The sequence below is a fragment of the Malania oleifera genome, chromosome 2 (assembly GCF_029873635.1).
Source record: "Malania oleifera isolate guangnan ecotype guangnan chromosome 2, ASM2987363v1, whole genome shotgun sequence".
Lineage (NCBI taxonomy): Eukaryota > Viridiplantae > Streptophyta > Magnoliopsida > Santalales > Ximeniaceae > Malania > Malania oleifera.
In genome coordinates this window covers 104,597,466-104,611,808 of record NC_080418.1, presented here as the reverse complement: position 1 = coordinate 104,611,808, position 14,343 = coordinate 104,597,466, and the positions used below count along the sequence as shown (strand labels likewise).

The following is a 14,343-nucleotide window of genomic DNA, read 5'->3' as shown; positions in this document are numbered from 1 at the left end:
AAAATTTTATTAGGCAATCAAATAGCTCATGTGTTGATTTGTTCAAAGAGCTCTTATATAATCTAGGAAATTTTTGGCAAGGTCTGGCTAAAGCAATGGAAATTTAATCAACCAAGACAAGGAAAATATTTTGATGCTCTGCAGAGGTGGTTTATGATGTATAAGATAAAATAATTGAGTCATAGTAGATACAAGAAGAATTAAACGATAAATTAAAAAGCCAGGCAATCCGACAAACATTCTTAGTTGGATCAAAGAACTCGATCTAGTTCTCTTAATAGATTTCCAGATGAATGGATTGCAGAATCCTTGCTGATGAGGACATTAGGTGGTCAGTTGGCATGAAGTGTCTTTGCATTTACTTTCTCTTTTACTTCTTACCTGCTTTTTCTTGTGTAATTTATCTCTTTCAGCATCCTTCAGGTTCTCATTTTCTTTTACCTAGAGGAGAATAGAAAGTTAATTCCATCAAATGGTGCAAAGAGACATAACATAGAACTAACAGAAGTGCACTGGATCAACTTTTCGCTCAGGTCCTTGTCTAAGTGCAGTATTCCACTGCAGAGTTTTCCCAACTGTTTTGCTGATTTAACAAAACAATGCTAGTAATAGCAGCAGCTAAGTTTGGTTGCCAAACATTCTTTTCTTTGGTAGAGAGTTCTAATACTGGGGGTAGACATAAAATGATGGTCTTTTTCTTTTAAGAGAAGTGGTATAACACAATTTCTGCACACGAAATAATTTACTCAGTTGGTTATGGATCGACCCACTAAATAAACTCAAAACAAACCGTATCTAAATTCTCAAGCAAGTAGACTGTACCTTGGTATATTCTTTTGGGTATTGGTAGCTAGGCACAGTTTTCCGTCTTGACACACTTCGTGTCACCTTAAGCTTGTTTTTAGCAGGCTTAGAACCATCTCTCTCTGTTGGTACAGGAGCTGAAAAGCTTTCAATTTTGACAGACACATCATTAGATCCACAACTCTCCTTTTCTTCTCCTCCTACATCGAACAATTCCTTCCTAACTGCATGACTTTGGGCGCAGCTGATTGGCTCAATCTGACTACATATATGGTCTTCAACTGAGGAACTTTCTGGTAGGCGAGTCGCCATCCACCGTTCTAACCAGCTCCAACCTATATTCGATTCTATGCCTTCAGATCTGGTTTGTTTTTTCTTTGAACAGATTCTTAACTATAAACAGACGGACAAAGTTGAATGAAGTCAGCTAATGTCCAAGTCTTTTGAGTTTTGTCTAGTTTTTTTAGATGAGTGTTTTAGCTTTACCTGTTGGGCAAAAGCATAGGCTAATGCTCTCTCACGCCTGGTTGTTGCTTCTAATCTATTCTTAATCCTCAATTTTGATATGTTGCTACTCACGGTGCTATGATCCCAGTCTTCCTGTAAAATTCGTGCAGTGAAACATACAGTTTGAGTTAGTAGTCAGTATATATCCGCCATACTTATGAGATATCTCGAAAGAAACTGAACACCTGTAATACAAATGTTTCATGTGTTTCCAACAAATTATAAGTCAAATTTAAGATGTGAATTCCCATCTGGTTTTGCATTTGGTTTTGATAGCTTTTCAGATAATATTTGAATGTACACTAGAATTTTTCTTACTCCACTCTGCAACAACTCACTTGGTTTGCAAAATGATATGTTATCCTAAAATTTGATGCAAGCTTTGCTTTAGATTCTCTAGTTAAGAAGGATTCTTTACTGAAATTCAACGCAAGCAGTGGTTTGACCCAAGGAGTTCACATTGTTGTTTGTTTTACCTTCAGCTTCAAAATTTGAGGTCTGGGTTTCTGTTGCACCCTGTGATGAATGGCCATGTTTTCCTTTTGGATTGAGAAAACTTCGACAGAATTTCCCGTTTGAACTTCAATTGATGTACCGATAGACTCTTTACTTGGACTTGGTGTTCCTTCAATGGACTCTGGCTTAGGTTCTTCCTTTGGATGCCTAGCCTAAAATTTAAGATAAAACATAAATTAATCCTATGAAAAAGACAGACAGAATAAGTTACCAATAGATAAGAAGTAATGATCTTTGCTCAAGACATTATTCAACTGTTGCTCTTTAGATTTCTTTCTAGAGATGAACATTCTTGCAGCCAAGCTCAAAACCTATGCATGACTGCTGTGCATTCATTTGCAGTTAAATTTCATTGTACTTGAATAGAATTTTGTTTTTAAAAAGCAGTAAATTTCTTGCAACGCCTTGGAGGGAGTTGGGTATTTCAGTAAAGAAAATGCCTGGATGCATCTCTGACAGTGAACGGACCAGAAAAATTCTAAATGCAGTCTGGATGACGATTGCTGCATCCTCTTTCTGCATTAGTTTGGACATAGAATTTGGCTTTTCCTGCATGATTTCTTCGTTGGCCTCTTTGCTCCGGACATTTCCGTCCTGTAGTATGGGCTGTGTAACAGTGGCCTCAGAACCACTCACAGAAGCTGAATCCTCCTCAGAAAAAACAGAATTCAATTCATCCCCACATAGGTAAGACCTCACGGAGACCCATTTTCTCTTATCCGCCGCATTGACCCTTTCCTGATTGAATCAAAATACCAAGAAATTACCATCTCCTCACTATCATAAAACAGCTCCATCCCAACTAAGCGATTAAACCAGCCGTAAACATCATTAATAACCCATCCCAACTAAGCGATTAAACCAGCCGTAAACATCATTAATAACCCATAATGGAGAGAGAGAGAGAGAGAGAGAGAGAGATTAACCACAGAAACAGTAAAAGCAAAACATTCCCATATTGATAATTTTTTACATGCAACTTCAAAAAATTAATAAGAAAAACAGCAGTAAGAATGACTCACCTGATACTCTTGAGTTCTGACAGACCGGCTTTTGGAGAAGACGCTCCTAACCATCTCGCCGGTGATGCCCATCTCAAGTTAGCAATCCTGAAGCAAGATTTCTCAGATGGGTTGTTCCCAATTACATCAATACTGTTCACAAGCACTGATATTTTATGAGTTGCGCGTGTGTTTGCGTGTGTGGAGGTGGTGTTATATACCTCACTCTGTTTTACTCAGTATGCAAAGCCTTGTGGGCTTGCTCTTCAAGAAGTTTAAAAAGCAAAAAAAGAACCATCGACTAATACTCAATGGCCGCATGTTAGCTAGAAATAAGTCACAAGATCTGCAGGGTGTGCAGAGCTTTAAGGCTGGAATTGGAGCTTTAAGCTTCAAAAAGAAATAAAAAATGATGAGTGGATAGAAAGGTTGGGATTAGAGAAATGAATATGTTTGCTGCTTTGGCAGTGCTTTATGCACATGCCTTGCAGCAGATTGGCCTCGAAAAAGAAGTTTGCTTCCTATTGGGGTTACCACTATTCCTTTTGTGCCTTCCTCTGCTCTTGTTTGGCCCTGCTGTTACAGTCTGTCTACCTAATCTCCATGCCAAAAGTCTTTAGGAGCTGTTTGGGAAGCCAAAAAAATGCAATTATTGGGGTCTAACAGGAACTGAGTTGACACCACCAGCGTCCTGGCTTCTGTTCTCCCAAGAAAACTAAGGCCTAAGTCGTGTAGAAAACTCTTTAATGGATTTTTCACGGGCCTGCAAAGTGCTTTGTAACCACTTATGTAGAAACACTTTTAGAAAAAGTGTTAGAATTTATTAGGTGCTGGTGATAAATTTTGAACTAAAAAAAGTATTAAAAGGTGTAAATATTGTTTTGTTATATTAAAAATAAGTGATATTTACATACTTACTTTTATTATAGGACATTATATAATTATTCTTAAGCATATTTTAAACTACAACTATTGATATTTTTTAATTACCAATTTCTCTAATAACTATTTTTAATTATTTATAATTAAATTTTAAATATTAAAATTATTATTTTTAATTATTAATATTATTATTATTAATGTATATTTATAACATATTACTGTCATATGAAATTATGATAAAAATACTATTATTAATTAAATTTAAAATATTTATTTATTTGCTTATAATGTAAATCAATAAGCAGTTCTTGTTCAATCCAGAATTGAATTATACTAACTAATATGCATTTTAAAATATATTTTATATAAAAATATTAATATTATATAATTAAAATTTTAAATGATAATTACATTCATTTTATAATTAAATTGTAAATATTTTTATTAAATAAAATAAAATAACATATAGTAATTAATTATAATCTTGTTATTTATGTATATTTATAGCATATGATTATCATATTAATATATGCCAGAAACAATATTAATAACTAAATTAAAATTTTTAGTTTATTTAATGTTAATGTTAATTTATAGATGATTTTTTAATTCATTCAAAAATTTAATTATATTTTCTAAATAATTAATAAGTTATGATGCATAGTAAAATAATATATGATTAATTTTAATTAATAATTATGTTAACTATTATTTTTAATTAAAATTTAAATATTTTTATCAAGTAAAAATAATATAATATTATTTTTTGATTAACAAGCATCTTGTTCTTAATTTATATTTATAATATATTGATATACCCCAAATATATTACCTACCTTAAAGAGAAGGCATGTGTCCAGCATTAATGGGGAAAATCATGTAACACCCCGACCCCGAGGGGCCTGGGATATTAACTTTTTACTACTGATTTACAGCGGAAGCAAATAAACTCAAATTTTATTCAAACCAGAGCGCTAATTATTCATGTTACAATCACTTATTTCAAAAGAAGAAAATTACACAAACGTAAATATCTGAAATCATACTATATTTCTAATTAATCTTTATTTTTCTAATCCCCACCCGCATGCTTGCTAAGCCTGATTTCCGACATGTCCTTCAGAGTTATCTGAAATAAAATATGATTGGGGTGAGACGACGCTCAGTAAGTAAATAAGATTATTATTAGTGTGTGGCTAAAATGAGCTTTTAAAGAATTTCGTAAAACAATATTTAATAATATAACTTCAAGACTGCTTTTAGAATAAATATAAATTTAAAAATTTCTGCATAAAACTTTTGTCATCAATTTCAACAATAAATTTTTATAATCATATATTATAACTGCTAAATTAAACTTTTAACTTTAAAACTGTAAAAACATTTAATGATAAACATACATATACTTTTCCTTATACGTTTTCCTTATATCGTCATTTAAGCACCAGAATGATCCTTTTCACGTAAACTTATACTTTTCCTTCAAATCATCAGTAACTTGTATCCGTAATTAAATATGTATAAACATATATTATAAAAACCACCCTTAGGCCTTTTTGCCATAAGTCATGTTTACCCCCATGACTGGGTTGTGCGGTCCGAAGACTGGACTTAGCTGGCTGGCCAACCAAACTAAATCAACGTACGTAAACTTTAAGTGAGATTTTCCTTATTAAGTCCTGGACTTAAACCAGGTGTGCACTCGGGAGAAATCCACTAACATAAATAACCACTCTGTAAACAGTGTGGGTGCACTCTGATCCGTATAAACTTTAAGCTGCGGTACCGAGCATCTGTAACTTTGTACTTTCGTTGCCATAAGGGGTTTTAAAATCATCTTATTATAATTTATGCAATTTAAAATAATATCGTGAAAATCTCATCTTTACTCATATTTTCATAAAAATGTAACGTAAAAATAAACTCATGCCACACAATTTTTGTGTTAAAAATATATATAATTTTATTTTTGAATAGGAATAAATGCTGAAAATTTACCCGAGGGGATTGGAACATTTTTGAACCCAAAAATAGATGCAAGTATATTAAAGATAGAACTGGTATAATTAAATATGCGTAAAAATAAACTCATGGAAATTTTGTGGAACTAAGTAACATAATTAAAATTTACGTACAAAATAAACTCGGGTATGAATTTAAAATAAAAGGAAACTAACATAATCAAAATTTACTTACAAATAAACTCGGGTATAAATTTTGAATAAAAATACTAACATAATCAAATTTACTTACAAATAAACTCGGGTATAAATTTTGAATAAAAATACTAACATAATCAAATTTACTTACAAATAAACTCGGGTATAAATTTTGAATAAAAATACTAACATAATCAAATTTACTTACCTTCTTCTTTTACCGTGTGTTACGAACACAATAATTATCTTTAAGAAATGAGATCGGAAAAAGTGGGTGATTAAGAATTTATTCAAAAATTCTCTCTCCACCACAAATTCTTTCACTCACTAATCCTTCTCTTCCTTGGAAAATTGTTGTGAAAAATGAAGGTTGAGAGCTCCCTATTTATAGGAAAATTTTGGGGAAGAAATAGAATTTATAAAAGTGTGGGGAGATGGGTGAAATTATAATTTTAAAAATTAAAGAATGGGCAAGGGATGGGCAAGGTATGGGTTGAGTGGAGGCTATTTGGGAGTGCTTGCCACCATTCCCACTAAATAAATTTTTAATTAATTACTTACCTAATTAATTAATCCATTACCTAACTAATTATTTTATTATTTTATTATTTTTCTTAATCATTATTATCATTATTATTATCATTGTTATTAATTTTAAACTTGAGTGGAGACCATTTAGGAGTGCTTGCCACCATTCTCACTAAATAAATTTTTAATTAATTACTTACCTTATTAATTAATCCATTACCTAACTAATTATTTTATTATTTTATTATTTTTCTTAATCATTATTATTATCATTGTTATTAATTTTAAACTATATTTAATATTTATTTTATTTTATTTTATTTTATTTTTGAACAAGAATTAAATTTAAATTTTAAAAACTCATGTGGGCCCCACATGGTCTTGTGGGTCCCATGTAGTCTTGTGGGCCCCACACAATTTCGAGACCCAAATGGATCGTACGTAATTCCAATAACTCTTATACGATTTTATGCATCCTGCATAGTTTTGAGACTTGTGAAAACCTTCATACGGTTTCGGGACTTATGTGGGCCCCACACAGTCTTGTGGGCCCCGCATAGGATACCTATATTATTATTATTTTATCATATATTTCTTCAAATTATATCAGTTAAAACATTGTTTTATGTACTCATTTACGTATATAAACAGTGTCTTGTGGCTCCGGGACTCATATGGACCCCACATAGTCTTGTGGGCCCCACATATGATACCTATATTATTATCATCTTATTATGTATTTCTACAAATTATGTCTGTCAAAACACTATTTTATGTATATATACTTATTTACGTATACAAACAGTATCTATCCTGTTTATCCTATGAAATTCCATTTTGACCAGGCCGACCTCCAGGGAGCGACTGCGCCGCAATGGTCTCTGAGCACTCGCTAAGACAAGGTCTTTCTTAGGCATCAAACATGGAATCAAGGATCCTACAGAAAAACACTTCTGTATTGATATTAACTTAATGACTATTTTTATTATTTTATTATTATTGTACTTTAATCATATATATATATATATTTTTGGGTCATCACAAATCACCTACCAAGTCAATCGCTCAACCAGAGTCAATGATGCCGGCCATATATTGACCAAAGTGATCCACGCCAAGCATTATAAATGACAGATCTACCAGGGTCAAATATGGTCAGTATAAATGGGGTACTACGGAGAGGCTAAGGTATCTCATTTTAACATAATTTCACTCTTACTTACAACCTCTCTAAAGCACTCCCTTACTTAGGCATCAGAGAGATTCCCTAGAGTACACCCAGAGTCCTCCAAGCTACGTTTGTTTTCATCTATCTCAGGTGGTCGGGATCGAAAAGCTCACCAGAGGTCAGATCGACATTTTTGGTAGCAACAGTTGACACCATTTGTGGGAACACTTATGAGAGATTTTAAATTTTCAATCCTCAATCCCTCCATAATGACAACAACCACCAATTCCAGGTCCGAACTGCGGGTGATCAATCATCCCAGTTCGTTCATTCTGCACCCGGAGACCATTCGGGAGTGACAAGGGAGGAATTCCTTATCCTCCAAAGGAGAATGGAAGCCTCCCAAAAAAAGATGAAGGACATGTTCAACATGCTCTTACAGCAAATGAGTCATGGAGAACTTGCCCCTCGCCAGCAGCTGGTTGATCCTGACTCACAAGAGAAAGCCGAAGACCTGAAGGAGAGTAATGGAAAAACCAACTCCACAAAGAAGGTGGAGGACGTGAACAGCGTGGGAGTCAATGAACAACGATCGAATGAACTGGAGGAGAGGATCAAGAAGATTAACCAAATAGAAAAGATGATGAAGGAGACTCGTTCCAACCCGTCCTGCAGGGAGACCTCGTTGAAATCTTCAGATCCACCTTTCATCAAAGAAGTGATGGAGGTCTCGTTGCCAAGTAAGTTCAAAATATCTACCTTAGAAAGGTATGAAGGCTCGACAGACCTGGTTGATGACCCGGATACCTTTAAGGTATTAATGCAGCTGCAAGGTGCACCAGATGCTATCATGTGTTGTGCGTTTTCTGCCACCCTTAAAGAGAATGCCAGGGTATGGTACCGAACCCTAAAACCCGGATCCATCAAATCCTTCTCTGAGATGGAACAACAATTTGTTAGGCACTTCATCAGCTGTCATAGGATGGCAAAGACCTCAGCTCATCTGTTGAACCTGGTCCAAGGAGAAAGGGAAATGGTGAAAAAATTCATACATCGCTTTGTCACTACTACCTTAGAGATTCGCAATTTGGATCATGGAGTAGTATTAGCAGCCCTAACCATGGCCCTCCAACCTATGGAATTTTTGTACTCCCTGGGAAAAAGGCCTCTAGCCAACATGGGGGAACTAATGGCACGAGCATAGAAGCATATCAATCTAGAAGAAGTAATGGACACAAGGAGAGACCGAGTTGATTTGAAAAGAAAGAGCTCGAGGGATATGAGGGAGGCCTCCAAAACAGGGAAGAAGTAAAAAAGTAGCCAATTGTAGAGCAGCCCTAAGTGGTTAGAACATATAAGTAAGTTCTAGTCCTACACTCCCCTAAACGTCTGGCGAACCAATGCCTTAGGGGGCTCTGACCAACTCTAGCATGTAAGGACCCAAACCCAAGTGGGTTCCTACATATAAATTTTTCAGCGGACGCAAATAAATCTAAATTATTTTTATTACCAAAGCATTAATTAGCTTTATTACAAATATATGTCTTAACTATTAAAATGCAAATTTCTAAAATTCTAAAATACACAAATATATTTTAAATTGTATTATGCTAATTTTTTTTATTCTACTTTACTCTTTCTATTCCCACTCGTGCACTTGCTATGCTAGATTTCTGATACTCTTTTCAAAATGATCTAAAATGTAAAATAATGATTGGGGTGAGACGACGCTCGGTAAGTAAATAAGATTATTATTAGTGTGTGGCCAAAATGAGTTTTCATAATTTCATAAATAATATTTAATATTATAAATTCAAAAATGCTTTTAAAATAAATATAAATTTAAAAATTTCTGAATAAAAACTTTTGTCATTAACTACAACAATAAAATTTTATAATCATATACTATAACTGTTAAATTAAACTTTTAACTTTAAAAGTTATAATTATAATTTTTAATTATATATATATATATATATATATACTTTTTCTTATACGTTTCCTTTAGATCATCATTTAGGCACAATAATGGTCATGTTTATATAAATTTATACTTTACCTTCAAATCATCAATAACTTTGTACACGTAATTAAATATGTATATACATATACTGTAAAAATCACTCTTAGGCCTGTTAATCGTAAGTCATGTTTACCCCAATGACTGAGTTGTGCGGTCTGAAGACTGGACTTAGCTGACTAACCGGCCAAACTAAATTAACGTACATCATCATTAAGTGAGATTTTCCCTATTAAACTCTGGTCCAACCTAGGTGTGCACTCAGGAGAAATCCACTACCATATAAAACCACTCTGTAAATTGGGTGGGTGCACTCTGATCCGTTTAAACTTTAAGTTGCGGTACCGAACATCTGTAACTTTGACATTTCTTTGCCATAAAAGGTTTTAAAAATATTTTTATTATATAATTTGTACAGTTAAAATAACATCATGAAAATCTCATTTTTACTCATATTTTCGTGAAATACGCAACGTAAAAAAAATCAACTCATGTAATCTTTACTCATATATTCGTGAAATATGTAACGTATAAATAAACTTATATCACATAATTTTCGTGTTAAAAATATTTTTTTGAATAGAAACTAATGATGTAAAATACCCAAAGGATTTAGAAGATTTCTTAACTTAAAAATAAATGCAAGTATATTAAAGATAAAACTAGTATAATTAAATATGCGTAAAAATAAACTCAGGAGAATTTTATGTAACTAACTAACATAATCGAAATTTACTTACAAATAAACTTGGGTATGAATTTTAAATAAAAATATAACATAATCAAATTTACTTACCTCTTCTTTTACCTTATGATACAAACACAATGACTATCTCTAAGAAATGAGATCGGAAAGAGTGAGTAAGTGAAAACTTACTCAAAAATTCTCTCCACCACTAATTCTTTTACTCACTAATCCTTCTCTTCTTTTGAATTTTTTTATGAAAAATGAAGGTCGAGAGCTTCCTATTTATAGGAAAATTTTGGAAAAGAAAATAGAATTTATAAAAGTGTAAGGAGAGGGGTAAAATTATAATTTTTTTAAATTAAAGAATGGGCATGAGATGTGTTAAACATGAGTTAGGTATGTGATAGGGATGGAGGTCATGTGGGAGTGCTTGCCACCACTCCCCTTTAATTAACTTTTAATTAATTACTTAATTAATTAATTATTTTATTTTTTAAAATTTTTTTAAATCTTTATTATTATTATTATTATTATTATTATTATTATTATTATTATTATTATTATTATCAGTGTTATTATTTTTAAGCTATGTTTTAGTATTATTTTTTTTTAAAGAATTAAATTCGAATTTTGAAAACTCATGTGGGCCCCACACAACTTTGAGACTCAAGTGGGTCCTACATAACTCTAATAGTTCTCACACGATTTTATGAGCCTTACATAATTTCGGGACTCATGTAGACCCCACACGACTTTGGGACTCATGTGGGCCCCACACAGTCTTATGAGCCTCACATAGGATACCTATATTATTATTATTATTATTCTTTTACCATGTATTTCTACAAATTATGTCTATCAAAATACTATTTTATGTATATGTACTTATTTACGTGTACAAACAATGTCTATCTTGTTTATCCTATGAAATTCGATTTTAACCAGGCCGACCTCCAGGGAGTGATTGAACCGCATTGGTCTCTAAGCACTCGTTAAGACAATGTCTTTCTTAGGCATCAAATATGGAATCAAGGATCCTACAGAAGAGCACTTCTATATTGATATTAACTTAATGAGCATATTTGTTATTATTATTATTATTATTATTATTATTATTATTATTATTATTATTATTATTATTATTATGCATTAATCGTGTATATATATATATATTTGGGTCATTACATAGCATCCCCAAAAAGGAGATTGTTTCATAAAATTGCACCTCTATCAGTCATATCTTTAAACATTTTGTGTGCCTCTATTAAATTATCAAACTTTGCGTACATATTTATAAGTGCATTCTCTGTCACGCTATATGATTTCAGCCCAAAAGATGGGTACAACTCATTAGGTAAAATAAAATCGGCCCAAATGACAAGCAATGCTCGTGAAGCCAAAAGACTGCCCAACAAATGAGCACAGTTCATTAGGCAACATCGACCCAACTAACAATGCTCGTGAGGTCAGAAGATTGCCCAACAAATGAGCACAGCTCATTAGGCAAAATCGGCCCAATTGACGAGAAACACTCGTGAGGCCAAAAGAGCTATTCGGCGAGAATTCCCCATGAAGGGCTGTTCGACAAGAATGCCCATGAAGGGCAGCTTGGCAAGAATGCCCATGAAGAGCAGCTTGATAGCTCGGCAAGAATTCCAAATGAAAAAAAGCTCGGCAAGAATGCACACGAAGAGCTGCTCAACAAGAATGCCCACGAAGAGCGGTTCGGCAGCTCGGCAAGAATTCCAAATGAAGGGCAGTTCGGTAAAAAGAGCTCGGCAAGAACAGCTCGGCAGAAACTGCCCACAAAGAGCAGCTTGGCAAGAAGAGTTGATGGAGAGCAACCTGGGAAAAAAAACAACTCAGCAAGAATTGCCATGAAAAGCAACTCGAGAGAAATTGCCCACGAATAGCAACTCGGCAAGAACAAACATGAAGAGCAACTCGAAAAAAATTGCCCGCAAAGGGCAGCTCAGCAAGAATTTCCACAAAGAGCAAGTTGGCAGAAAATGCCCACGAAGAGCAGCTTGGCAAAAAAGGCTCGGCAAGAACAGCTCAGCAAGAATAGCCATGAAAAGCAGCTCGGTAAAAATTGCCCGCAAAGGGTAGCTCGGCAAGAATTGCCACGAAGAGCAGCTTGACAGAAAATTGCCCATGAAGAGCATCTCGGCAAAAACAGTCCATGGAGAGCAGCCCAGCAAAAATAGGTCAACAAGAACAGTTCGGAAAAAACAGTTCAGCAAGAACACCTTGGAAAAAATAGTTTGACAAAAATAGCTCGACAATAACAGCTCGACAAGAATTTCCATGAAGTGCAGCTCAGCACAAATGCCTCACGATGAGCTGCTTGACAAAAATGCCTTATGGTGACCTGCTCAGCACGAAATGTTCAACGAAGACCTGCTCGGCATCATCGGCTCGGGTGAGCCGAAAAACCTAGCTCGACACGACTTGCATATAGAAGCATCGACTCGGATAAGACGACATGTTAGTAGATTCGGCTTGGAAAATCGACTCGGCGATGCCGTGTACACCTCCACCTTGGCTCGGATTAAGCCGACGCCCTTTCGAGTTCGGCTTGGCAAAGCCCGGAGCGCCGCAAGATCGACTCGGGTAAGCTGAGCACGCCCCAAATCTAGCTTAGCAAGCCGTAGATAAATAAGTAGCTAAAGAGGGTGTTAAAAGACATTTTCGGCCCAAGCTATAGCGCTCATAGACTAAGCCTGAGTAAGAAGTCTTCCATTAAGAAACCACACCTCATTACTTTGGATTGGGTCATCACCCGAATCAAATACAATTAGGCTCCGCAAAAAACCCAACATTAACCACTTTTAAACTTTGGGAACATGGTTCAAAACTTCGAAACTATAGGGAGGGCAACTGATATACCCCAAATATATCTACCCTAAAGAGAAGACATGTGTCCAACATTAATGGGGGAAATTACCTACCAAGTCAATTGCTCGACCAAATCCATTGACACTGGCCATATATTGACCAAAGTGATCCACATCAAGCGCTATAAATGACAGATCTACCAAGATCAAAACTGGCCAGTATAAAAGGGGTATTGTGGAGAGGCTAAGGTATCTCATTCTAACTCAATTTCATTGTTACTTACAACCTCTCTAAAGCACTCCCTTACTTTGGCATCAGAGAGATCCCCCGAAGCACACCCCGGGTCCTCCAAGCCACATTTGTTTTCGTCTATCTCAGGTGGTTGGGGTCGAAAAGCTTGCCGGAGGTTAGATCGACATTTTTGACAACAACACATATGATTATCATATTAATTTATGTTAAAATAACATTATTAATTAAATTAGTAATTTTAATTTTTAATATTATTTTAAACTAATAGATGGTTTTTCTTCTTCATTTTAGAATTGAATTATGTTCTAGTAATAATTAATATATGATTATCTTTTAATATATTTTTAAATTATAAAATAGCTACTAAATTTATTATATTTATAAAATTGACCCACCTACGAACAACATCACTTATAAACGACCAAAATGTTATCTTATATTGCTTATCAAAATTCTCTTAAATAATTTTTTTTAAGTGGCTCTAGAAGAGAAAAGCACTTATTACAATAACTGTTTGTTGTGATGCAAGTCAAACGTCACTTTTTTTTTTTGTAAAATTGTTTATTTGAAGTTGTGATGACCCAAAAATATATATATGATTAAAGCACAATAATAATAAAATAATAAAAATGGTCATTGAGTTAATATCAATACAGAAGTGTTTTTCTGTAGGATCTTTGATTCCATGTTTGATGCCTAAGAAAGACCTTATCTAAGCGAGTGCTTAGAGACCATTGCGGCTCAGTCGCTCCCTGGAGGTCGGTTTGGTCAAAATAGAATTTCATAAGATAAACAGGATAGACATTGTTTGTACACGTAAATAAGTATATATACATAAAATAGTATTTTGACAGACATAATTTGTAAAAATACATAATAAGATGATAATAATATAGGTATCATATGTGGGGCCCACAAGACTATGTGGGGTCTACATGAGTCTCGGAGCCACAAGACACTGTTTATATGCGTAAATAACT

At 34.1% G+C, this 14,343-nt stretch overlaps 1 protein-coding gene across 4 annotated transcripts; it reads right to left on the bottom strand.

The window, feature by feature from the left end:
• Positions 1-128: 128 nt before the first annotated feature.
• LOC131149149 (protein IQ-DOMAIN 33) lies at positions 129-3,416 on the bottom strand. 4 transcript variants are annotated; one of them, XM_058099309.1, is made up of 7 exons: positions 3,050-3,416; positions 2,850-2,936; positions 2,296-2,565; positions 1,788-1,979; positions 1,291-1,404; positions 823-1,197; positions 129-726 (listed from the first exon to the last, which is right to left on the bottom strand). In XM_058099309.1, exons 2-7 carry the CDS (start codon positions 2,919-2,921, stop codon positions 661-663), a joined length of 1,089 nt encoding a protein of 362 aa, XP_057955292.1. In that variant the 5' UTR covers positions 2,922-2,936; positions 3,050-3,416; the 3' UTR covers positions 129-660. The 4 variants fall into 4 exon arrangements, with proteins under 4 accessions (XP_057955292.1, XP_057955290.1, XP_057955289.1 ...); XM_058099307.1 differs by having other exon boundaries at positions 129-441; positions 3,050-3,397; XM_058099306.1 differs by having other exon boundaries at positions 129-441; positions 2,850-3,416.
• Between the last annotated feature and the right edge of the window lie 10,927 nt (positions 3,417-14,343).